General features: G+C 38.6%; 1 protein-coding gene across 1 annotated transcript in view; it reads left to right on the top strand.

Annotated features, from left to right (window-relative positions):
• gabrr2a (gamma-aminobutyric acid type A receptor subunit rho2a) overlaps window positions 1-24,922 on the top strand; it is a 39,502-nt gene extending 14,580 nt beyond the window's left edge. Inside the window, exons 3-9 of the mRNA XM_044142600.1 lie at window positions 4,674-4,741; window positions 5,303-5,526; window positions 13,835-13,917; window positions 19,495-19,635; window positions 21,132-21,284; window positions 21,418-21,626; window positions 22,886-24,922. Of these exons, the coding sequence (XP_043998535.1) occupies window positions 4,674-4,741; window positions 5,303-5,526; window positions 13,835-13,917; window positions 19,495-19,635; window positions 21,132-21,284; window positions 21,418-21,626; window positions 22,886-23,212 (1,205 nt within the window). The 3' untranslated portion in view covers window positions 23,213-24,922. The remainder of the gene's footprint in view (window positions 1-4,673; window positions 4,742-5,302; window positions 5,527-13,834; window positions 13,918-19,494; window positions 19,636-21,131; window positions 21,285-21,417; window positions 21,627-22,885) is intronic.
• The last annotated feature ends 782 nt before the right edge of the window (window positions 24,923-25,704 follow it).

Here is a 25,704-nt window from a genome sequence, read left to right as displayed (position 1 = left end):
CAGAACCTGCAACTGGAGCACAGTTAGGATTGGATTGACGTCATTCCCAGATCTGAGTTGTGACTCACGTCATGTGTGCTCTGATCGATCCATTAAATGTGTTTTGCACGTCATTAAAGCTCTTTTTTTATTGCTTAACATCATAAACATTCACTAGAATGAAGTTAAAATAATAAAATATCTGATTAAACTTAATGTTTTAATAATTTTAACAACTGTGAAACTGTGGACATTTCTAAATCTGTTTCTATTGAGTTGAAATTTAATAATCTAGTTTCTTGTTTTTGCTTCTCCCGTTTCCCTCACTAATCAATGGTCCCTGCTTGTCAGGCACTTTAATAGGTACATTTTGTTAGCACAATCACATCCCTTTTTGTATCCAGAACTGCATAAATCTTTGCATAAATTCAACAAGCTGCCCTTCCGCAGAGAGTTTTGTCCATTTTAATATGATAACGTCGCACATTTCTCCCATGATTGGTGACCAATTATCAAAGTAAAGAAACCAGTTTGAGATTGTTTGAGCTTTCTGACACCCTGCAGGAAGCAGCCATCAAAACATGGCTAGTATGTTGTCATAAAGAGATAGAAATGGTCAGGAATATTCAGGGAGGTTTTGCTCAGTTGAAGCAAGAATATATCTCTACACCTTTTACCACCACTAGTCTGAACTACTGATGCAGGCAAAATGGATGCGTTCGTTCATATGCTGCTGTTGCAGCCCATAGCATTTTTTCCAACCCCTTATTCTCCAATCTTGTAGAGCCTGAATTGTAGCCTCAGGTGTTTATATCTGTCAGCAGTGGTTGCAACAAGTAGTTATCTAAGCTACTTTTTTCTTTCATCATTTCAATCCAGCCTGCCTGTATTCTCCTCTGACCTCTGACATTAATAGCACATTTTTGGCCTCACAGCTGCGGCTCTCTGGATATTCTCTCGTTTTTGATCATTCTCTGTGAACCTGGGAGACGGTTTTTTGTTAAAATCCCAGAAGACCAGCAGTTTCTAAAATACTTCGAGCAAAGCGTTTGATAAAACTAATGATGCCGTGTTACGTGTCTAAAAGCTGAACTTGAAGGTCAGCAAACCATATTCACCACATCTGAGTTGCAGCTCTGATATTGTTTGTTAAACTCGGTTTGATTGGAGAAAAAATTGCAATATTTGTTAAATTTTCAGGTGGTGTGGTTATTTAATTTTTCTTTCAGATCAATATAGTATGTTTGAATATTAATTGAATTGCTTTCACACCGTACCGTGTCAAAGTGATCCAAACCATTTGACAAACCGGTTCCCCTCCTCGCCTGTGGCGGCGCTGCGGCAAGAACTATTGACAGAAAAAACATGAAAACCTCAGAAGAAAATGTGACTGCAACTTTCTCCTTTGCAAAATGTAAACAAAAATGGAGTCGTGTCAGATTTTTGTGGTTGAAGGATTTCTCTTTTGTCGTTGGTAAAAGAAAACGAGCCATTTCTCCAGCTACCGCTAGCTTTGGTTGCTTTGGTTGTATTTACCCAGAATGCCCTGCACTGTAGTCATCTTTCTGCTTTTGCAGCAGTGTCTTCTTGGCGTTCACATATGAACTCCAACTGCACCAGAGTGCACAAGACCTAAGATTTTAGGCAGACCAGAGTTCGCTTTTTTTGGTCCACAGCAGCGTTTGGTTACGCTTTCACACTTCTCTAAACAAAACTAGAGTTCAATTAAAGCAAACCTAACAGGGTTGGTGTGAATTCACGCTTAGATTTTTGTCAATCCGATCATCTTATGCCACTTTCTTTGTTGACTTTCTGTTCAGTACTTCACCCCTCTCGATCGTGTGAACCTGCGTCTCTCTCCTGGTTCTACATTTAGATTCCAGTCTTGTCCTCACAAGCTAGCAGAATTTCAAACCATCACAATGGCAAATCAACAGATTTTCCCCATTTCAGATTGCCTAACCTCCAGCAAACCTATTTTGGGCTTTAAAACCTCATTTTAACCCCTTTCTTAACTGCAAAAAGCAATAAAAATGGCTAACATTGGGACAGAAACTAAGGAGCTGTGCTGTGAACAAAAACATTTCAGTGTTTCTATAATAAAAGTTGAGGCGTTTATTAGATCTGCGTCACAGACCGATCATCTAACAGTTTATTCTCTACGCTCCGGCCACCCTGTCACAGATTCTCTGTTTTCCTGCTTTTAGTATTTATTCAGAAACACTCAGCGGAGCCATCAGTCACACTCACTGTGGGAGGGCTGCCACTGAGCATTTTCTAATCTCTTAGTATTCATAAAAAGGTTAGAGGGCCATGAATGCATCACTGAAATGCACAAATTCCTTCCTATTTTTATCTGCCGTTCAAGGCTCATTTTAGAAACGATGCTAGGGAATGCGAGACAGCTGCAGCTCCAGCCTGAACTCTGTGAAGGTTTAATTACATTATCGAGTCAAACGCTGAACTTCAAATGAAACAATCGTACTGTCATTGATCACTCCAGTTCAGATTGAAATGGTTAACAGTGAGAGTAATGACTTGAGGGGAAGAGCTAATGGCAGACAGCAGAGCTCTTCAGGGAGGCTGTAAAACACTTCATCTCATCAGCCTTGTCTTTCCCCTCCTGTTGGTGCAGCTGAAACAGTTTTTCTCGGTGATGGATGTCGACGCGTCTTTCTCATCCAGAAACAGTCTGCTTTGCAGAGACTGTCAGCTTCAGCCGGTGTGGCTGATCGCAGCTCTGCCAGGCGGCAGGCCAGGCCCAGCGGCTGCAGATTTAAGCTGGAGGCGGTTTGTTCTGTTTACAGCTCAGATTAGCACCAATCTGTTCCACCATCCCACAGCTGTCACCCCGCAAACTCCAGAGCAGACAGAAAAATGAGACTGGGACCCAGAAACTGGCGGTAGCACCACATCCAGCCCGTCTGAGCGAGATTTACGTTCTGAAAGCAGTTCAGCGCTAATCACACTGAATGTTTCTTTTTGTTTGAAGGACTGGCCTTTTTACACTCATTGTTTCTTTCGTAATCTATTGTTTCAGATACATAAGGCTTTCTGAAGCCTGCTGTGACTGATGCTGTGAGGCTTTCTAGATAAAATGTTCTGGAAAGCTTGAGTAAGAGAATAAATCACCTAAAACACATGTCTGTGCTGATTACCCTGCTTTTCTCCAGTGTTTTATAATCCCAGAGTCTGTTATAAGTGGGAATACAAGACGTCTGAGGATCATCACAACTCTTAAATGTGTCCGACAATGTTTAGGAGGCGATTACCCCTCTTCTTGGAAAAAAGCCTCGTAATCGCCTCCTACGGTCAGCCTTGTAGTCTAAAAACATTCTCATCCAACATCTCACAACATTGTTCTTGTTGGATTTAAACAGAGAGAAACAAGGGAGATGTCTTTTAGTGTTTTTCTGAGACCTGGTCTTAGTTGCAGCTTCCTCACTGGCGAGCCAAATTCATTTTTGTTGTTTTGTTTGTTTATTTAAATTGTCTTCCAGCTGCAGTGTTAAATGTTAATCTGAATTTAAATTTATTGATTCTTGAGAGTGTGTTCTGGTATTTTTCTGCCATTATTACCATTATTTTACTTGAAAATTGTCTAAAAACTACAATATCATCACTTATTTGAGTAACTTCTGGAACAATTTATTGTCCAGGTACATTTGTTATCCTGACAGGCCTAGATGACTTGATTGGGGGAATTTTTCTGCCATAATTTGAGAGCACGCATTTTCAGTCTGAAAGCAGGATTTCATGTGTTTTGTTCAGAAAACTTTTAATCCCTGAACTCAGAAATTTTCTGGTCTCTTTCAAATATTCACTATGCTTTCTCAAACCTGTCTACTCACTCTCAAAACGATCAAATCTCTGCTTGCAACACTCTGCTCACTTGCGAATCATTTTGTGCTTGGAATGGAGAAGTACCGTTGCCTGGCAACCTCTCAGCCAATAGAGTGAAAGTATTCTACAGGGTGCGTTTGCTTCCTTCTAGTGGGTGTGCCTGTGGGGCTACTGTCATTCAATTGGCTGAGAAGTTGGCAGGCGACGGCACTTTTTCGATCCGGGCGCAAGCACAAAATGAGCAGAGAGGTTTCCGAGTGGAGATTTGATCCGAGCAGAGACAAGTTTTGAACGTGAGGAGAAAGGTTTGCGAAAGCACAGTGAATATTTGAAAGAGAGCAAAGGTTTGGAGTACGAGCATTACAAGTTTTGAGAAGAAAGATAAAGTCTGGCTTTGAAACTGAAAATGTAATCAGAAGTATTAAAATACATGAAATCCTGCTTTCAAACTGAAAATGTGAGCTCTCGAATTATGGCAGCAAAACTCCCCCAAAGACTTGGAGAGAATATGAGGTGGTGGGAATAATACAGTCAATAGCAACTTGACAAAGTGTTCCTGGGTTGGACTAATGTGACTCGTAGTGTCAAAGAACTTGACGACAAACGCTACAAAAAGTTTAGTTCATTTAATTTAAATTGTCAGAATATGCAGAATGTCTGAGAAAAACTGGAGGTTTCTGTGCCTCCACCATCACTTTCAGCTTTGCAGAAATTATGCCAACTAAACAACCCTGTGCAGTCACTGTAGTCTGGAGCACCGGTTCTGGTGCTCACAGCGGTTTGGATCCCATCAGCTCAACTATTTTTTATTTATATTCTTTGTTGACATTGTGACCTTTTGCCCTCTGCAGGTCCTGCGATCCCTGTTGGTGTGGACGTTCAGGTGGAGAGCTTAGACAGCATCTCTGAAGTTGACATGGTATGAGTTGTTTTCCAGATTATTAGAGATTATGCAATAAATCATTTAATCGCATGACAATTGAAAAGAAACTCGTTAATTTTCATTTGGTTGATTTAGTTTTGTTTTTCACTTTTCTCTCTTTTTACCAAAACCTGAATGATAAAAGTCTTCAGTCTGGTGTTTTGGTTCCAACTATCCCTTTTTCTTGAAAGATAATTTTGCCTACAGAGACTTTATGATTCATTTTATTTGTTGTTTCTGTTGTTTTCTTTACTTATTTTGGATATTTCAAATGTCTTCCAGTTCTATTGTTTAAATGTTCATTAGAATTTAAAGTTTATTGATAACTGAGAACGTGTTCTTGCATTATTATGCCACTATTGCAATTATATTGCTAGAAAATGGTCTCAAAACAACAATATTATCGTTTATCGCAATAAGTTCTGAGACAATTTATCGTCTATTTGTGAACAGGATTGTATAGTTTGAATAAGTTTGAATTGAAGGACAGTTTTGGTGGTAGAGCTCCTCCATTGTTGCTGACGTTGGCGCTTCAACGCCACCCTGTGGTCCCACCAGGACTTCACCATGACGCTGTACCTCCGACACTACTGGAAGGACGAGCGCTTGTCGTTCTCCAGCAGCACGAACAAGAGCATGACCTTCGATGGCCGCTTGGTGAAGAAGATCTGGGTGCCGGACGTCTTCTTCGTCCACTCCAAGAGGTCCTTCATCCACGACACGACAACAGACAACATTATGCTGCGTGTGTTTCCGGACGGACACGTCCTCTACAGCTTAAGGTCAGTGATGTCTCTGTGTTTTGATTTGGAGGTCAGAAAGGCGTTTTGCTCAAAGTTTTCAGTCGTTTAGTTATTCAGATTACACAAATTTCACACAACCAACAACTTCTACCTTTTTTTTCTGTCAAGTTTTTCTGTAGTTGATTGTGTTCATTTCTGCACAACCCTGTTTTCCCATTTTCTTTAATAGTTTACTTCATCCAGGGGCATTGAAGCATTTCTTTTTCATTTAAACTGAAGATGTTTGTTTTGTGTCTATTCCTGTAGTTTATTTTATTTCATTATTCCTTCACTCAGAGGCAAAACAAACTAAGGTAAATATTGCTGTTAGATCTTTATTGTAAATATAAATTAACACTGAAATTCAGCAATTTGGCTGCAGAAATGAAACAACCTGTGCATGGACCTGTGTTTCCACCAAAGTGTCTTCAGTTGTCCCATTCCTTGAGTGTTTGGTTTTGTTTGTTTTTAGTCAGTTTCCAGTGGGTTATTAATGTTCTTCTGGTTTTGTCGACTTTGTTTAATTTCTCTGTTATTGTTGTTTTGGTGTTGCTGTACTAGTTCATTTCTTTGTGTGTCGTTTCTTATTTATTTTTTGTTATGTTCCTCATACTAAAATGTATTTCTCTGTTTTTTCTCCTTTGGTTTTTGGTTTGTTTGCTGGTAAAAGCTAACAGGTTTCCTTTGTTCATTACCAGATTATTTTATTCTCTGTTTTTGCAAGACCTGAAAGTTTCTTCTTGTATCTTTTGACCATTTAACACACTTCTTTACATCTGTAATCTCATTTTCTGCATACAGTTTCTTTTTTGCATATTTGATTTCTTATTGTAGTTTGTAAAACCAATATTTAGGATTTTGTAGTTTGAGTGTTTTAAATGAGTGGTACGTACACTCTGCGACTTCTGGCTCATAAAATAACAGTAGAAGAGATTCGTTTAATTGTCATAACATTTCTAGCACAAATATGCTACATTTATTATATTAAATTTATTTTCTTTGATTTCAGAAGACATTTCTAGACTCCACCGTTGTTGATTTTAGGAACCATCTTTCTAAATGTTAATTTTAAACTCAGTTTTGATTTTTGGTCCAGATTTAAGTTTTTCTGCATCAAACGTGGCTGTTTGGATCTACGACCTCAATTTGCCGTCATGACTCCCAGGACTCATCAAAATGAGGCTGATTTTCTGAGATTTCAGCAAATTAAGAAAATGTTTTTCCAAATTTAAAGCAATCATGATGCTGCCTTGCTCTTAGTCTGCACTAGAAATTTTTTTCTCCTTATTTCTGAGCTTCTCATGTGCACTCTCACTACATCCATCACCTAAGCAAGGCATGCTGCCAGAATGAAAATAAACTTTTACAATTTTCCTGTAGAAAATTTGCTGTATTTCTCCAACAGACTGAACATGTTTTGGCTGCATGATAGTTTTCATCTGATGTAAACGAGTTTGAAACCACAGAGAGATGAAAAGAGTGAAGATTTTACTCATTTAACATTCAGATTTCATGATTTTTTTTAAAGGAAGTAAAATCAAGCTAAGCTGTTAATGTTCAGTAGGACTTTCCAGCTTCTTATTTAATCACATTTGAGGTGTCTGGGTCTCATCTTGAGATGTTATCAGAAGATGTTTTGCATGAGCTGTTTCTCATTCTCAACTTTCTAAAAGAATCGTTAAATAATTGGCAGATGGGAGCAAAACAAAGCAATGCTACATGACTGAAACCCACTTATTCACTGGGAACTTGTTGCAGAAGCCAACTGTAATATTTCTCAGAGTTCATGGAGAGCAGAAGGTTTCACTTTAATTTGAAAACTTGCTGTAACTAACATCTGCTTCCGCTTTGGATCTAAGAGCAGCTGTGGGTGTTTTTAGTGCTACATGAACCAGGACTGCAGATTAATATTCAGATTTTAATGAATGAAATAATACTGCAGATGTCACAACAAAACGAGTTGTACTTCTGTAGTTTAGAAAGTATTATAAATGAGCTGCAATCCTGAAAGGTTTACTTGTTCCTTCTGAATGTCTGGAGCAAAAAAAGCTTCTGTTTAATATTTCAGCAACATAAAATTTCTGCAGACGAGGAGGCGAGTCACGTCGGCTCAGACGTGTTTGGATTTATGGCTTCAGTTTCCCCTATCAGGTTTTAACGAGCTGTGGATGTTATTATTAACTCGCTCCAGCAAAGCACAGAACATGTCTGGTAATTTATATTATTTGACATGTACTGTGAAAATCATCAGAGCTGTTGTTTTTGATGGGTGAATGGTTTTATTACACATAAAAAACAATCCTCTGAGTGGAGTAGAAGAGTTGTTTGCTTCCTCTTTGTTTTTAGGTTTTTGTTAATTTCTCTAAAGTCTGGAGGAAATGCTGCTTGTATTTATTCTGGAATCCTTTGAAGATACGTTCACTTAATTATGAGCACCTTTTAAAATGTTTAAAGGAGACCTTGAAGAGATTAGGATAGGTCTGTGGGTTACACAAAAAATATTAATTACTTTTTTTGTTTGTTTTTGCAGAAAATCATTCTTAGATGATGAGATTTTAGTTTGCTCAGTTCTCCTTTCAGAATGAGCAGATTTAGGCTCTGTACCTTTAAATCCAAATAAGCTGCTGCTAAAACTCAAATGTTTGCACTTGCATGTTAAAATGGCTGCAAACATGTGAGCACTTATACCACCATATATCTTTGAAAAGCATTAGTGAAGCCTCCTGCACAACCAATAAGAATGCAGCAAATGGTTTCTGGATGGTAAGTCAACATCAAAACCCTTGACCTTTCCAGCAGCCACTGTGCAGAGCATGTAGCAGTAAAACCAGCTGATCTCACTCGTTAGGGCTCCACTTGGGTTGCCAGGTGACGACACGGTGCCGTCGATAGTGACTCAGCAATCCAGAGGTTTCTGAAATGGCTCATTTTCTTCTAAGAGTGCACTTTCAAAATTGTATTTGAAACAATGCCGTGTTCGTATCCTTTGTCTGACGTCGTGACGCACGCTTCGCCAGGGACAGATCCTGTAGTTTAAATCCTTATTTGATGCAAACTAAATGATTTGAGTAAGACTGACTTAAATTTGTCATTTTAAAAATACTTAATGAATTCAGTTTTAAAAAACTAAATTGATTTGGATGCTTTTAATATATTGAGTTGGATGAACTTAGTAAATTGAGTTGTATGAACATAAAAACTTAAGGTGGATAAACTTAATTGAATCAATTCAATTAAGCTGGTTCAGATACTTTCTTTTTACAGTGTAGGTAACAGGCTTGGCTTGACTGGGGTTGCTAGGTAACAGCAGTGTGACGTTACACTCTGAAGGCTTTTAAAACGATTCATTTTCCAGACTCCAAAAAATATTTATTTGTAATCAAAAACCGTCTGGTTCTTTTTTTTAAGCACTTAGACTATTTTTAGAAGCAGTTGACACCCAAACAGAAGCAGTAAAAACACATAAAATGTGAATTTTAAATACTGAAATTACTTTAACACAAATTGTAAATAAGCCAATCGTGTAGCAGCTGCTCAAAACATTCACAGATGACTTGCTAAAGTTCAAAATGAGCATCATAAAGGGGAGAACGGCGAGAGACTTGGAAGCTTTAATTGTTGAGCTGCTGTAGAAACTGGCAAGGAGTGTTTCAGAAACAGTCGACTTGCCTAATTAGACCTCCACCGTCACCAGATATAAATCCAACAGAAGACCTCTGGGATGTGGTGGAACAGCAATTCCTCATGATGGATGCACAGCCAACAGATCTGCAGCCACTGTTTTCATGTTAGCATGAACTGAAATCTCAGAGGTGTGTGTCAGGCATCTCATTGAATCTTTGCCACAAAGAATGAAGGAAGTTATGAAGCAAAAGTTTGTAGCTGAAAATTTGGCTGGTGGGTGAAGATGAAGAAGAGTTGTCATCTTGGTTAGAAATGTTCCCCTCTGGATTCCAATGAGTGATTTGCTCATAAACGTTTAAAGCCTTTAGTGGCAGCTTAGCTTATTCAACATGGCACAGAAGTAAAAAGACCCATTTGTTGATCCAACATTTGATTTTAGTGATTCTGAACGAATCAATTTTGTGTGAATACATACTCAAAACTTTCTGTGTTAACCTTAAGTACCTTGAATGGCCTTTCAGAACACAAGTAAAATATTTCCGAGCTGCCTTGTTGACTCTTTATTAACAAGTCAACAAGAAAAACTAAAACACTGCAGAAGTATTAATAATCTTGAATCAGTTTGTTCATCTTTCAGCCACAACCTGTACTTCTAATGTGATTTCATGTGACAGACCAACACAAAGTCGTGCGTTTGTGAATGGGATACATGTCTTAACTTTATTTATTTACACAAAAAACCTGAAAAGTGTGTCGCTTAGTGACAGCTTTTACTGCAGCTGCTGGGATTTTGGTATGAGTCTACAAGTTTAGCACATAATTGTCTGAAATTTTCTGTTGTTCTTTAGAAAATGTATACATATATATATTGCAATCTGATTTACGTATGGACTTTGTCTAGGCCACAAGTCTGCAAACTTTTATAACCCAAAGACCCATTTTGTCCTCAGGTCAGGCAAATAAACAAACAAAAACAACTTTTTTAGGGTCACAACTGTCATATGACTGTTTTTACAACATCTTATCAATGTAGACACATATCTACAAACATCAACTTTCCTAAAATTACAACTTTTAGGAAAGTTGTAATTTTTAAAAAGCAACAATTGTAGCTCTATTTTTAGGATTTAAAATAAAGATGGACATAATATTTTGCAAAAAGAGGATGTATATTTATTCATTTATTTATTTGAATGGTAGAAATGGTGTAAAAATAAAAAAGCACGTAGATTCCAACCCAATAACAAGAAAAACGGATATATAACAATATTATTAGGTCTTTTAGTATAATTATTTGTAGAAATTCAATGGAGATGTTGCAGAAAAATAAAAATAAAAAAGGTTAAAACCTGCATTTGTTAATATTTAAAAATATATATATTTTTTAAATGAGTTTTTAGCCAAAGTTATTGTAGACTGTTACCATGGGCCTCTTGGCTGCTTCTCTGACTACAGCCTGTAAGTTTAGATTATCTGCCATCATTTGTTTTGCTCTACTCTTTCCATTTTTATGTGTTGGATTGAACCCTGATGTTCAAAGATTGGAGAATCTCTTTTTAACCAAAAGCTGCTTTCAGCTTCTCCTCAGCTTCCTGTCCGCTGTACTCCCTGGACTTTATGATTCTGTTTCTTCACCGATGTTCTGACATAAAGAAAGAGAAAAGAGAAAGTCTGGTTTATAGAGCGGAGGTGAAAACGAGTGGTAGTTTCGCCACAGGAAGCTGGGATTAAACATAAAAAGAAAGGTCTACAAAGGTTTAGGCTTTTGGAGATATTGAAGAGCACTGAGAAATATTTCCCTGTGAAACAGCGATGAAGGACATGTTTGAGTGTCTGCAGTTTTAAAGTAAGAATGATTCAGAAAACCTGAGGTAATTAGTGTGCAGAAACGTCCTGAGGCAGCCCTGCAGGAGGAACCGTCTCCTCAGGCAGAGGATCCTCAGAGAAAAAGGTCCAGAAAAGAAATTGAAGCTGCACTTCACAAAGCAGCCGAACGAAATCACAATATTCAAGACACAAACTCTCCCCAGACTCGTCCACTCCAACACAAATCAACCCGTTTAAAAAAAGATTTCAGGGGAACGTAACCTCATTCAAGTTGATCAATTTAAGTCGAGTCCATAAAAAAAGTTTTTTATTTGAAAGTGTTGAGGATTCTGGATTGCAAAGACGTTTCTCCATTTCTGCTCAAGCAAAACTGCAAATCAAAGAAAACATTTTGAACATTTACAGCTGATTGGTGAAAAATAAAATGTGCTCTGATGACACCACGTTTCTTCAATCGGCTAAGAAATAAAACACTTTTGTTTTTGTTGATAAGACAGAAAAAAGAAATATGATGAGATTGACACTTCAGATTAATTTAAGAATTTTGTTTACCATGAAAAGTCTTAACCAGATGTCTTATTTGCATCATAACTTATGATGTCAAAATGTCTTTGCTATTTAGATTAACTAAACTGAATGTATCAAGTTATTTTAGGTTTGTAGTACTTGAATTGCAAAATGTAACTTGTTTTATTGCGCGCCATTTATAAAGTCACACAGTAACAAATTAACAGTAATATTTTGCTTTATTTAGCCTGTCAGAGAAGAAATGTGTTTGCAGTTTGGAGTTGTTCTGTTGATGGTTTTCCCGCATTTTCCCGCTGCACAAATCCACTTCAACAATTTACCAAGCGCATTAAACCTGCAGAAGTTTCCACGCACAATAGCTCACAATAACGCTGCGCCCTGCGGATCGGCAGGAGAAAAGTGCCGGCATTCAGCTTCCCAGTTGCCATCGTAACAGTTGCTATGGGAACGGAGCCACAGGTTATCGACCTGTGAAGACGGGGAGAAATTTGACAGACGTCTGGGGAAAACGGCGAGGTGTGAAGGGGAAGCGCTGATGACGCTTCTGGTTCGGTTTCTCCGCTGCACCGGATCCGTTCAGAGCCTCCAGCTGCCCCGCTGCGTGTCGGGAAATCTGTCCCAGTTTCACGCTGACTGCATCGGGTCCCGACAGGCAGCAGAAATCAGATGAGTTAAAGATCAATAAGTGGCAAAACGATGCGCTGAGTGTGTTTATACAGACCGCGGTGGAAATCTGCTGAATATTAATTTCATCTCGTCAGGATTTAACTTCAGAGAAACGAACAGCAGGACTCCGTCCGGGGCTCCGTTACACTCTGCTGAGACTTTTATTAACTAAACGTGTTTGCAGCTCAGCGGGAACTGATGCATTTTGAGCGACTGGGGTGAAGCGCCCCCTATGGGGCAATTAGAGGAATGCAATAAATGATCTTCGAAAGTAACACAAATTTGAAAAACAATTGTGTCATTGCTTCATATCGGTTCATTTGCCATTTGTTTTTAGTGCAGTTTATTGGGATTTTATGTGAAAGTTGTTTAGGATTATAAGTTATAAGTAATTTTCAACATAAAAAAATTAAATAATAGATGCTTCTCTGCATCTTTATCCAGTCCTGTTTATTCTGATACCTTTAAAAATTCAATGCAAGGCCTCAGAGATTATTTCCAGAACATTACTGAACAAACAGCATCAGCAAGAAACATATTGGACCAAAATCTAATTGAAAATCTGTGGCAAGACTTGAAATTTGGTGTTTACAGAGACTCTGTCTGAGCTGCTTTACAAAAAAGTTATGGGTAAAAATCTAAGACTCTAGATGTTGAAGCTGGTTGAGAGCTGCAGCTGGAACTGCTTGATTCAGGAATATCACTGACTTTGTGTTTATTGCATATAACACTGGGATTTTTAAAACTGTTTTAGGGTAATTTTGATGTGCTGAATCCAGCAATCACATTGGTTTGGCTCAATCAGGTGAACTTTCTGCACTATGGATGCAACATGAGCATCAAAATGCATGACTTGTTCTCACATCTGGATGGGTTTCCTGATGATCTGAGATCAATGAGTGATGAGCAGGAGGAGAGATGAATACGTAATGTTCAATTTACATGCACTCATTTATTATTCAACTTACAGAAATCATTTAATTAATACACTTAATAGAAAACAATTTTTGTTCTCCTAAAGCCCTAATATGTTAACAAAAATGAACTGACAATGTCACTATAATGTAATCAATTTAGTCTGAAGATCTGATTCCTCTAAATCAAAATAGAGTAAAAACATGATCGAGAAAAATGGATGCCTATTTTTGATTCAGTGCTGCAAAATAGTCGTAATTCAGTTGAAAAAACATAGACAACTTCAAAAAAATATATTTTGTAATCATGATAAACTATAAAAGAATCGATTGGAAATGTCCTTTATGGTGAAATGCTTGTGCAACAGCTGGCAATAATAGGAAATAGTCTCACAAAAACATAAAAACATCTAAAAACAGAATAAAGTATAACATGCTAAAAAGTTGTAATTATAAAAAAATACTCCAGTCCAGAGGAACGTGCAGCTGAATTGGTCAAATAAAAAATTTACAAAATGTTCATGTCTCTTTGAGCATTTAAAAGAAAAACTATCTAGAATTATTTACAATAAAAATACTGTGTATTAGTATTGTGAGTGAAATTTGTGGTTATGATGTGACAAAATATTCTGAAAAGTCAAGAAATGTGATTTTTTTGTGGGGATATTCTGACGTTTCTATCTGCATGTAAGGTTTCTGTGAGGTTTTGCCTCCTGCCTGAGTTTCTGCTGCGGTTTGTGTCTGTGCAGAGTGACGGTGACGGCGGCCTGTAACATGGACTTCAGCCGGTTTCCTCTGGACTCTCAGACCTGCTCGCTGGAGCTGGAGAGCTGTGAGTAAACGGGTTCGGTTCTGTCACTCTGAAAATGAAACATGACTTTAATTATCAGAACACAGTGAGAGAACAATGGCCTTCATTTCAAGATCAACAACGCAATTAAGTGCTTTTCTGCTAAACTCGACGTGGAGCCAAAGCATCAAGGTCTTCTGACAACAAAAAGGTGAAAAAGTGGAACCTTTGAATACTATTCAATTTGTTTCAATTTGCATTTCAACGAAATTTTCTCCGTTAAAAACAATAGAAATTAACAGCACTTATTGCAACTCACTCACCCTCAAATCATTCATAACAATAAAAATCAGTCTCCTTTGGCACAATAGAGGTTTGTTTTTGAATAATATCATTGTTAGAAGCATTTTTTATTGTCTGATCTATTAAAACAATAAATAATAAAGATAATAAGCTGTGAATTGATCACCTGTAGCTGTTATGATTGAGATGACAGAGAGGTGAAGGAGGTTTGTTTGTGAAAGTAGAAATTATTTTCAATTCAACGCACAAGAGGAAGTGTAAATTATAAAGTGTTACTTTAAAGGTGTTGTTGGTAGCTTTTAGAAAAAAATATTTTTACATATTTGTTAAAACTGTTATAATGTCAAACAGGAAGTTTATGAAAAGATCAAGCTCCTCTGCTTCCTCTCTTTGTCTGCAGAATTACAGTTCTCAGTCAAAAGCAACCAATCAGAGCCAGCAGGAAAGTCTTAGCGCTGCTAATCATGCTTGTGTGTGCACTGCTCACACACTCCTCTGCGTAGCACTTAACTGTCCTTCAAGCCCAAGATTTCCAGTGTGCTGCAGGTGTGCTAATGGAGGAGAAACAAGCTAATGTGACAGGAAAACTGATAATTTAAGCCTTCCAGACTGAACGGAGCAGCAACAATCCAGTCAGATTTGCAGTATTGTAACTCCATGACATTTTGCGCTATCTGAAAAATTTCTACAGTTTCTGAATATGGAGATGCTGCGCTTCCTAGCTGATATCGGGTTTTTACGGTAATTTCACCATAACAGGGAGTGAAATTAATCTAAAGGATACTCTTTTAATAGACAGTAAATTACAAAAATGACTTGCTAGATATTGAAAGTTCCAGTTGTTATGGATTAATGGGTGAAAATATTTACTCACAAGACATTTAGAGAGGTGCGTACATTTAAAATAAGCAAAAATATCCAGGCAGAGATTTGAAGTTTAGGTCATAAAATTATTTATTTGTAAGTTGGGGTTTAAACGCAGTACAGACATAAATAATATTTTCCAAGTCTTGCTCAGCTTTCTTGAAGTTTGCTTTGAATAAAATGTGAAAGTCAACAAAAATACCTCCGGTGCACCTGCATTCACAAATCCCTGCATGCCTCATGATCATGAATGTTTTATTGTTTTAACCTGGCTGAATTTTATCCATCTGCCGTTTATTATTTCGTGCTGCCTGGCCGCTTTTCAAACCTTCCTCTCGGCTCGTCGCTGATTATGACTCCGGGGATCCATGGCTGGGTTTTCTCCAGCATTAGGGGATTTTGATCTGGGCCCATCACCCAACACAACGCCCACACGTTTCAGCAGTACTGGCGTCGCTCTCATCACGGTGTACAGAAGAGCCGGATGAACCCGCGTTACTGTCTGCAGGCTTCCAATTAGGAAGAAATCTGTTTATAGACATTTCTGCCTGCGTTTCAAAATGTCAGGAAAATGTGCCAAAACATTGTCATTGCACAATTCAGCAATGCGGTGTGAGTCAACAGCTTTGTTCGCTGACGCTGTGCACCTTCCACCCTCATTGCACTCCAGAGGTGAGCACCTTCAATAACGTGGAATAATATTTACAGATTTACTGTCTTTGCTTCTTTTTTCTTTCAGTCAGACTGAGCAAATATTATATTAAACATTAATTCCCCCCTAACCTCATAATGGTTGTGCAAACAACTCAGTTAATGAGAACTGGCACAGACATGTGCATTTTTTCTCACATTCTGAAAGAAAATACTTTTTTTGAGCTTAGTTGAAGTGAACAACATTTTCTCTATTTGCTAGATGCTAGAAAATTTAGTGTAAAAATTTTTAGAGATGTTTTTTTGTAATTTTTCTGATGATCAGCCTCAGGAATAATAATCTTTGAAACTGTAGGATGGGGTAAAACCTTCTGGGTTTCCTTCCACATTTTTAGAGAACAGCTCTCAGTTTGTTTCTTTTGGAATCTAAAATCAATTAACTTTGTATTTTGTAATTTTTTTCTGTGTTATTTGTTGGAAAAAAACATACGTCACTGAACATTTCATAAAACTGAGAAGAGCAGAAATGGATACATTGGATTCAATCTAAAATTTTGCCTTCAGTGCTAGCTGTGCATTTTTATCTGCTTTTGAACTTGAAACATATTTTGAGAAATAATGTTTACACATTTCAGCTTCTGTGCTTTAACACAGTTTTGTAGCTATAAAACTAAAATCAAAGAGGAACCTCTGATCCCCCATTTGTGGTGTTGCAAAGTCAAACCAAAGTGGATTTGCAGCTTTTCATGTCCTCTGAACTGAAATGATGAATTAAAAAAACTTTAAATGAACTAATGTGAGGTAAAAAGCTCCATCTTCATCTCTCGGTGTTTATTTCCAGCAGTTAGGCTGACGCATGCTACCAGAAGATGGAAGGTGGTTGGTACCTTCACACATGAAAACTAAACATGAGGCACAAACTTTCTGAGTTTCATGTCTTTATTTCTGAGACATCAAACACTTTCCCAGCAGCCACCAGGGCCCGTTTCACCGAGGATCGCCCCACCCCAGCCCTGTTCTCCCCTCCCCCAGTCTAAACTCTTTGCAGCTTCAAAACATCAACAGAAGTTGGAAAGCTGTAAAATTAGCAGAAACAGAGATAAAAGCCCAAATTCGCAGAGCGTCTGCAGCAGCTGGAGTTCAGAGCAGCTCACAGCGGGAGGCACACTCTCACACTCCTAATGAGTTCCAGAGCAGAGAAGAAGAAGATGGCTGCAGGAGCATGTTTATTATGAACAAACAAGCTTCAGAGAACATCACTGTCACTGCGGCGAGCTGCTGGAGACCCATCAGCTCCCCTCTGCTGGACCTGCAGCATGTAGCATGCACAGGCCTGCAGGCTGCGCCACTGAAGACCGAAGCGCTTCCTAACATCTCAGTGGGTCTCTAAGAGTCTGAACTGTGAGGATCTGACCACACGGAGCTCCGCTCATGTCTCCACATCATGTTAGCCACAGTTTGAACCATCAGAGACGTTCAAGATCGGACGGCTGAAGTTACATCAGGCTCAGCAGGTGGCGGATGATTCACAATCAGCTTCATTAGCTCCTTTAATCTCTGGATTTTTGGGATTTTCAGTCCGAAAAAACTTAAGCTCGCTCAGTTTCCCCCTCTTTAACCAGATCTGCAAAAGCCAACTGATAAAAGCATGGGAAGATGCATAAGAAACCGTTTAAATCAAAACATGAGGAATGGAAAATATTCATAGCAGTACAATCTCCTCTGTTTTATCAGTTGCTTTCCCATTTGCCTTATTTCTATTCAGGGACATAGGTTGCATTTAATGGATGCAAACTCAAACACTAGTAGAAGGAAGCAGTTTGCATCTATTTTTGCATCAGATCACATTTCAGCCACAAACACAGCAGGTGTGTTGATATAACCACAAGGAAATAACATAATAAAATACTAAAACATTATTTTCTATATATATTTTACTCACCAGAGTACTCTGGGCTGACAAACATCTGACCAGAGGAATATTATTCAGAGCAGCATTTCTAAAACCAGATGTTTTGCTGCTGATTGCAAAGGTGATGCAGACCCTTAACTGAGTCATCTGTAGATAAAAATCACTTCAAATAAACATTGTTCATGGAATATCCAAATATAATGTGTCAACTTGAAAGAAAATAAAGTTAATATTAGCTGGGATTGCTTATGTTTTAACTGCAAATCAAAACACTTTAGAAAATGATTAAGACTAGAAAAAAGTTTGAAAATCAGCGGATGAACTCACCTTCTGATCTCTAACTTGTGTTTTGTAAAGCCTGGTTTGCAACCACTTTTAACCACCAACTTTCAGCAAATATTTTTATGTTCAATCTACTTGATGACTCTGGTCTTTTACAATATTTCAAATACAAATAGATGAAAATTCATGGCTGAACTGCCTGTTAGGGTCCTTCATGGGGCATTTTTGTAAATTCACAATTGAAATGTTTTGGCTGTAGAGCAATCAAGCAGACTGTGCTTCCCTTCCAGCACTGAAATCAAAATAATTATGAAAATAATGTGGCTGCTTTGAAGTCCAGCCCGTCCTGGTGACACTGAAGGGGAGAGAAGACCTAACGCTCCCTGCAGGGGAGAGCAAACACCGAACATTATTTTGGCCATGAGAGAAACCAAAAAAACGTTTTTTCCCCAATAAATATTTACTTGATTGAGGCATGTTGAAGAAGCATGTAAAAGATGCAGAATAGAAGCTCTCGAGGAAAAGACGCGGGTACCGCTGACCAGCATGCCGTATAAATTATGTAGAAAAGCAGAATCTGATGCTTTCTATCTTGACTGTTAAATTTCATCGGGTTAAGACTCTAATGACCCCACTTTTTTTGATATGAAAGATTTTTGTTAATGAGTTTGTTTTCTGTTTTTTATTTGTGTTTTAACTGTGCAGCAAATTGTCCTTCATGGACAATAAAGTCTAAAAACTGAGCTAAGCTTCAGATTTCTTTGAGTGCATAACGAGAATTTATCAGCCGTGTTTGTGACGGAAAGTAATGATCATATTTTTAAAGGAAGGAAGCGGAAGTCTGATGCAAAACAAGTGTGAATTATTCATAATTTGTTCACATAATTTGACATGTTTGCACCAGGATGTAATTAGTGCTGTTTGCTTTGTGAATGTGACGTAAAGCAACGTCTCAGTGGATTCAGCCCTGAAACACGGAGCAAAATCATCCCGAAACCAAAGTGGAGATGATGTTTCAGGAGTAAATCCACTTCAAAAACACAAAATCTTACCAAGTATTTCAGTCCGGTTTCTAGTGCAAATATTGGAATAAGACAAAACTATCTTACAATTAACTTTTCAGCAAGATATGGAGGCTTGTTTTATGTAAATAATTCCTCAATATTGATAAAAAATATTACTAGTTCCATTGGCAAATTATTTGACTTGTAGCATGAATTTTTTTTATAAGTTAATTTATCTTGCAATAGAAGTAATTTTTCATCAATATTAAGGAATTGTTTGCTTAAAACAAGCTTCTGTATCTTCCTGAAAAGTTACTTTTTGAGGTGGTTTGTCTTATTTCAAGAGTAATAAGATATTAGCGCTAGAAACTCGACCAAAAACACTTGGTAGAATTTTGTGTTTTTGCAGAAAATAAACAGTTTATCCAAAGAACACGTAGCAGCTCTTGTTTGCAAAGAAAACTCACCATGTTTCTGGACTAAAAAGTCATAAATCATTAAATTACGTTTTAATTTCTGACTCATCTGGAGCTTCATTGTTTTACTCCTGCAGATAAACGCTGCCCAACGCACGCTATTAATTTCTTTTGTGATGTCTTCCAGACGCGTACACAGACGAGGACCTGATGCTGTACTGGAAGAGCGGCGATGAGTCTCTGAGCACCGACGACAGGATCTCGTTGTCCCAGTTCCTCATCCAGAAGTTTCACACCACGTCCCGTTTGGCCTTCTACAGCAGCACGGGTACGGATCTAATTATCGCCACGGCAACTCGGTCCTGGGAGGAATCACATGAAAATGACTATTATCACATTCTGCCTGCATGTTTAATCTTGAAACTAGAACAGCCGGAGGTAATAATTTTTTACTGCCTGCTGTGAAAGGGGCTGAACTATAAAAATCTAGTTCAGAGTATATAGCAGAATCCTGTTGCCTTTTCTGTTCTAGTTTTCTTTCCTGTTGGACCTGAGCTCTGTTAATTCTTGTTTTTCCACCTGTTGGATCATGCAGTTTGCAGCATTACACCTTACTCCCAAGTCTTAGTTCAAAATTTCTGTTTAGTTTTCTACCCAACAGCCTCTTTATTTATTAAAGTTGTTATTTTAGCTTCACCTCTTGGCTTTTTTTTTTTTCATTCCAGTCTGACAGAAACCCACAACAGAGTGGGACCTGCAGTGCAGACAGTAAAGCAGATAAGAGGAGGGTTAAAAATTAATGAAAATGTTTGTTGCAGTTGAATAATCATGTTTTATTCCCAGGAGAAAACATTCCTCTGCCCAACCTGCAGAATAAGAAACTGCGGTTTAAGAACAAAGTGGATAAAATGTAAATTAAATTCTCTTATTGCACCTTCCATGTTGGTCTAAACTACTTCTAAAAACAGAACACCCAGATCCTTTTTTTTGGCAATAAGTTAATGTGTTTTGGTGTCTGGAAAATGAGATATAAATGTTAAGTCACATTCAACAATTGACACAATCACCCAAGCTGACGTTTGGTCAACAGGTTTTACTGCCGTACAATGGCTGCTGGAAAAGACAACTGTTTTTTTTAATCCAGAAAACCACGTTCTGTGTTCTTGTTGGTTGTGCAGGAGGCTCCACTTCTACTTTTCAAAGATGTACGGTTGTATAATTGCACATCTGTTTTCAGCCATTTTGATGTGAGTATAATTGTTGAGTTTTGGGGGCGTGGCCAACAGCAGCTTATTTGGATTTAAAGAGACAGAAGACCCTTAAGATAGGCAGAACTGAGCAGACTAAAGCCTGATTAAATAAGAATGATTTTTTTTTTGTCAGAAATGCATTGAGCAGGTTTTGTGAAGCCCATGGACACAAAACAATATCAAATACTACCTACTAAACATTATACCAGTCAGGTGGTTGTTAACCTGTTCAATAAAAGTTCACCCTTTAATTGACCAGTGGTCCTGATTATCGCATCAGGAAATGAAACACGTCTCAAATCACATCTGAACAACATAAACCGATACAGCTGCGTTCATGTGACAAACACAGAAAGTTCCTCAGCCAGCGACGAAGAGCAGGGCAGACAGGATCCGAGAGGTTGTGATGAATATTTGATCATTTTGTGTCACCCTGATGATAAAACTTCTTCTTCTTAAAGTGAAGCTTCTGACGTCTTTGAAAACAAACACAGCAGTGTGTTGTTAACACACTAGTGGAAACAGGGAACGAACGGTCCAGTCTGACCTGTGACCCCTCGCTGTGTGTCTGCAGGCTGGTACAACCGTCTCTACATCAACTTCACGCTGCGCCGCCACATCTTCTTCTTCCTCCTCCAGACATATTTCCCTGCCACGCTGATGGTGATGCTGTCCTGGGTCTCATTCTGGATCGACAGACGGGCTGTGCCGGCCCGAGTCTCGTTAGGTAAAAACACCTGACAGAACCGAGACGCCGACTGTTTGAGGGGTTTCTTGGGGAATGCTGTCTGTTTAGAAGACGCGGCTGTGGTTCGGTGGTCAGACTGAGCAGGTGTGTGTGCGTGTGTGTGTGTGTGCAGGTATCACCACGGTGCTGACCATGTCCACCATCATCACCGGGGTCAACGCCTCCATGCCGCGGGTGTCCTACATTAAAGCCGTGGACATCTACCTGTGGGTCAGCTTCGTCTTTGTGTTCCTCTCTGTGTTGGAGTATGCGGCTGTGAACTACCTGTCCACCGTCCAGGACCGCCGCGAGCGCAAGATGAGGGAGAGGGCGCGCTCTCAGGTGAGTTACACCTGTAGTCTGAGGGCCACTCTTTTATTAGATGGAAAATTGCGAAAATAACTTGCTAGATATTGAAAGTTCCAGTTGTTATGGAGAAGTGGGGGAAAATATTTACTCACAGGACTTTTAGGGAACTTTGTACAATTAAAAAAAGCAAAAATATCCTGTCCAAGAATTGAAACGTAGGTATTAAATGGTTTAACATAATCTCCTAAATCTCGTTGGAAAGTTATTAGTAATTAAGTTTTGTCTTATTTCAAGTATTTTAAGGTATTTGCACTAGAAAGTAGATTAAAAATACTTTATAAAATTTAGTTTTTTTGCAGTGTAATATTTTATCCCTAATCAGTTCTTTCTTCTTCAAGGTCAATTTACCTACGTTCAAGTTTCGGGTAAAGTTTATCAATCTCTCAAGTTTATTTGTGTAACGGATTTCAGCAGTAAGACAATTCAAGGTGCTTTACATAATAAAAAAATAAAAAATATATATTGCTTATTTTTACTATATGGCTGCTACTGGATGGCAAAGCTTACATATCCTAACAAACACAAATTTTGTTTCTCATAAACATTCCCATTTACACAAAAAAACTTTGATTTATATCACTAGGGTGCACACAGTAACTGCATTTAATCATATTGTTGAATTTACTGATATTTTTTTATTTTTTCTTGGTACAAAAAAATAGATAAAATAACAAAAATAATTCTGGTCCTACTGTTAGTTTTGTTTTTGCCGTCAATAACTGAAATCTAGGCTGCACAGTGGCGCAGTTGGTAGAGCTGTTGCCTTGCAGCAAGAAGGTCCTGGGTTCGATTCCCAGCCCGGGATCTTTCTGCATGGAGTTTGCATGTTCTCCCTGTGCATGGTGGGTTCTCTCCGGGTTCTCCGGCTTCCTCCCACAGTCCAAAAACATGACTGTCAGGTTAATTGGTTTCTCTTAATTCTCCCTAGGTGTGAGTGTGAGTGTGTTGTTTGTCTTGTATGTCTTTGTGTTGCCCTGCGACAGACTGGCGACCTGTCCAGGGTGTACCCCGCCTCTTGCCCGGGACGCAGCTGGAGATGGGCACCAGTAACCCTCCCGACCGCATTTAGGGAAGAAGGGTGTTCAGATAATGGATGGATGGATGGAACTGAAATCTATCTGACAACAATAAATCCAAATTCTGCAGTTTTAATCTGTGTCAACGTAAGCTAGATTTTGTTGACGGTCGTCTTCATGATTTGTGATTTTTTTGTTTTGTTTTTCCCCTCCTAGTCGCTGCCCTGCACCTGCAGCATCTCCCAAACACGAACCATGGACGGCACCTACAGCGAGGCGGATACCAACAGCCTGGCCGGCTACACCGAGGAGCCGATGGATCCCGAGGATGAACCTGAGGAGAAGCAGAAAGTCCCGGAGAAGTCAGAGCACATGGTGGTGCATCTGTCCATGAGCACCGAGTCCGCTGGCATCAAGAAGAGGAAGAGCATCCGCGCCCTCAACATCATCCAAAACACGCACGCCATCGATAAATATTCCCGGATGATTTTCCCCGGATCGTACATCTTCTTCAACCTCATCTACTGGTCGGTTTACTGCTGATTGACAGCCGGGGGTGAAAGGGTGGAAACTAATAGCGGTGATGAACCTGAAGGAGATGAAGAGTTAATGTTGGTTATCTTACACAAGAAGAACAGGGAGTCCAGCAGAACCCGAGGTACTGAAAACATCTCCAGAGTTCTGTTTCTGGGTTTAATTTCTTTCCAACAGCAGCTTGAATGTTCATAAATATTGTACAGTAAAAGCAAGGAAACACACAAACTGTCGGATGTTACCTCTTACAGTCAGTTATGAATGTTTGGGTTCAGGACAACTAAAATCTGCAACTGAAGAGATAATTTACAGGAAAAAAGAAAAACATCTCAGGTTTGAAAATTAACTGGTTTTGTTCAAATTCCAAGTTTTAATCCAGCTGAATGTAAAACGCTCAGATTTGGTTTATTGGCTTTTGAGCAACTTTTGAGTTGCATGAACATGTTGAGCTCAACCTCAGGAAATTTTAAAGTTGGCAGCAGGTAAGGAGCACCTGGCGGAGGTTGTCACGGTAACGAGTTATTTCTGATGGAGAGGATGGGGATGCTTTATTTTGTTAGTCCTCCACAGACGATGGTGTTTATTACAGAAGATATTTAACAAGAAAAACAAACACAGCTGAAATCATAACCCTGAAGAGTTTTTCACACGTCATTAAGGAATGGATCGCTTTCAGAGCTGAGGAGACACAAACAGTAATAAAGTTAATTGATTACTGGGTAAATGTTTTCACAGAGTACAAAGATTTGCAGCAATTACGACTTTTGCTGCTCCTGTAAGATCTTAATTCTGTGTTTTCTGAAGCGAGTTGATCATCGTGCGAGCATCGATGGAGCCTGAACACAGATCTGATGCCTGGAAAGTCTCTGTCAAATCTGACCAAACACTTATTGTGTTTATTTACTGGACTCGTTTATTCCAATAAACCTCAGTGTATTATAAAATAAAGTTTGTATTTGTGTAGATTAAAGAACTGTTGAAACAAAGTGAGTGTTTTTAAAGGTTTTATTTGATCAAGAATGACTGTTGGCGGCTCATTTAAAGAGTACAAACTGCTTCTTTATGAGAAGAAAAAACAACATTGGATGAACTGCAGAGACTAGGCGACACATCTGTATGCATCTGTCTGACTCTGTACCTGCTTCTGCAGCTTCACATCAGTCTACGGCTCAACATCTGTCTCTAAAGGTTGTAGCAGTGTCAGATTTTACTTTGACTACACATCTGGCTAAGTCTGTCCCCAAAAGCACACCTTTCTGCAGTGGATGCACACTTTTCCGCGGCTCTACATCTAGCTGCACATCTGGACATCGGGATTCAGAGTCTGAACATCTGGTGCCTCTGACAACAATGTCACACCTGTCTGCAGAGGCTGAAAATCTGTCTGCAGCTTCACATCTGCCAGCTGGCAGGAGGTCTTGGTGCTTTTCCACCAAACATCGCAGTCAATCTATTTTTAAACATGAATGTTTAGGATTTATCATCACCACAGATGATGAAATGTTTTTGAATTGTCGGGATGTCGATGTGTCAGAGGAAACTGTTTACTGAGATCGAATCCTGTTGCAGACCCTCAGATCTGCAGGTGACGAAGAGTTTTGGTTTGATGCTCAGCTGTGTGTTTGAGTTTGTCGGTGAAATGTTTCTACTCGTTAAATCTGACTTAAAGAATGTTTCTGTGTTGGTTAAGATGTATTAAATATAACTGTAATAAACTCACTCTGCCTCTGATTCTGATGGATTTGAACCGACTTCTCTGCTCTCACTCATCCTCTAACATCTTAGTCTGAATCTGTTTCCACAGAGAAACCTGATAAAGTCATTTCATCAAACTCTGCCAGATATCAGACCTACAAGGTGAATCAGGTCTAACCTCAAAAGTCACTTTAATACAAGAAAATAAAACTTAGGAAATACAAAAAGCTGTTTTGCAAAAAAAGCAGAAGACACTCCTAGATCTTGAGTCATTAGGATGGACAAAATACGATAGTTGTGCTGCATAATCCAAGAGTTCTTAAGCCGGTTTGGAACTGATGGACATTTTCCTTGAGGAAAAGTTCTGTTATCTGAAATGCTGTTTGCTTTATGCAAGACAAAATCAGACACAAAGCTTGGCAAAAAGTTTCACATGTGTCTCCTCTGTTAATTTATATTTTAATTACTGGAGCCAAATCTGCTAAATATTTCCAGGCCATCTGCAGCACAGCGCTTCGTCCTTTCACCACATTATCTAGCTAGCTGGCTATCTGCATATTTTATTGAAGTTATTTTGTTAAAAGTATCTCATATCACTCATTAAAACACAATATGTACTTTATTCTCTTAATTGTGATGATTATCCACTTAATGAAAACAATTTTACCACTAAAAAACACTTTTAACAGAGAAATATGGGATTAAAGGAAAATGTTTTACACCTGGTTTAAGGTTGATATTTTCAAAAGGTATTTCTAATCTTCCCATCTAATCCAATGTACTTTAAACTATCTGCATAACAAATT

This window comes from Gambusia affinis, linkage group LG16 (assembly GCF_019740435.1).
Source record: "Gambusia affinis linkage group LG16, SWU_Gaff_1.0, whole genome shotgun sequence".
Classification (NCBI taxonomy): Eukaryota; Metazoa; Chordata; class Actinopteri; order Cyprinodontiformes; family Poeciliidae; genus Gambusia; species Gambusia affinis.
The sequence above is the reverse complement of the archived record's forward strand: the minus strand, read 5'-3'. Positions and strand labels throughout refer to the sequence as shown.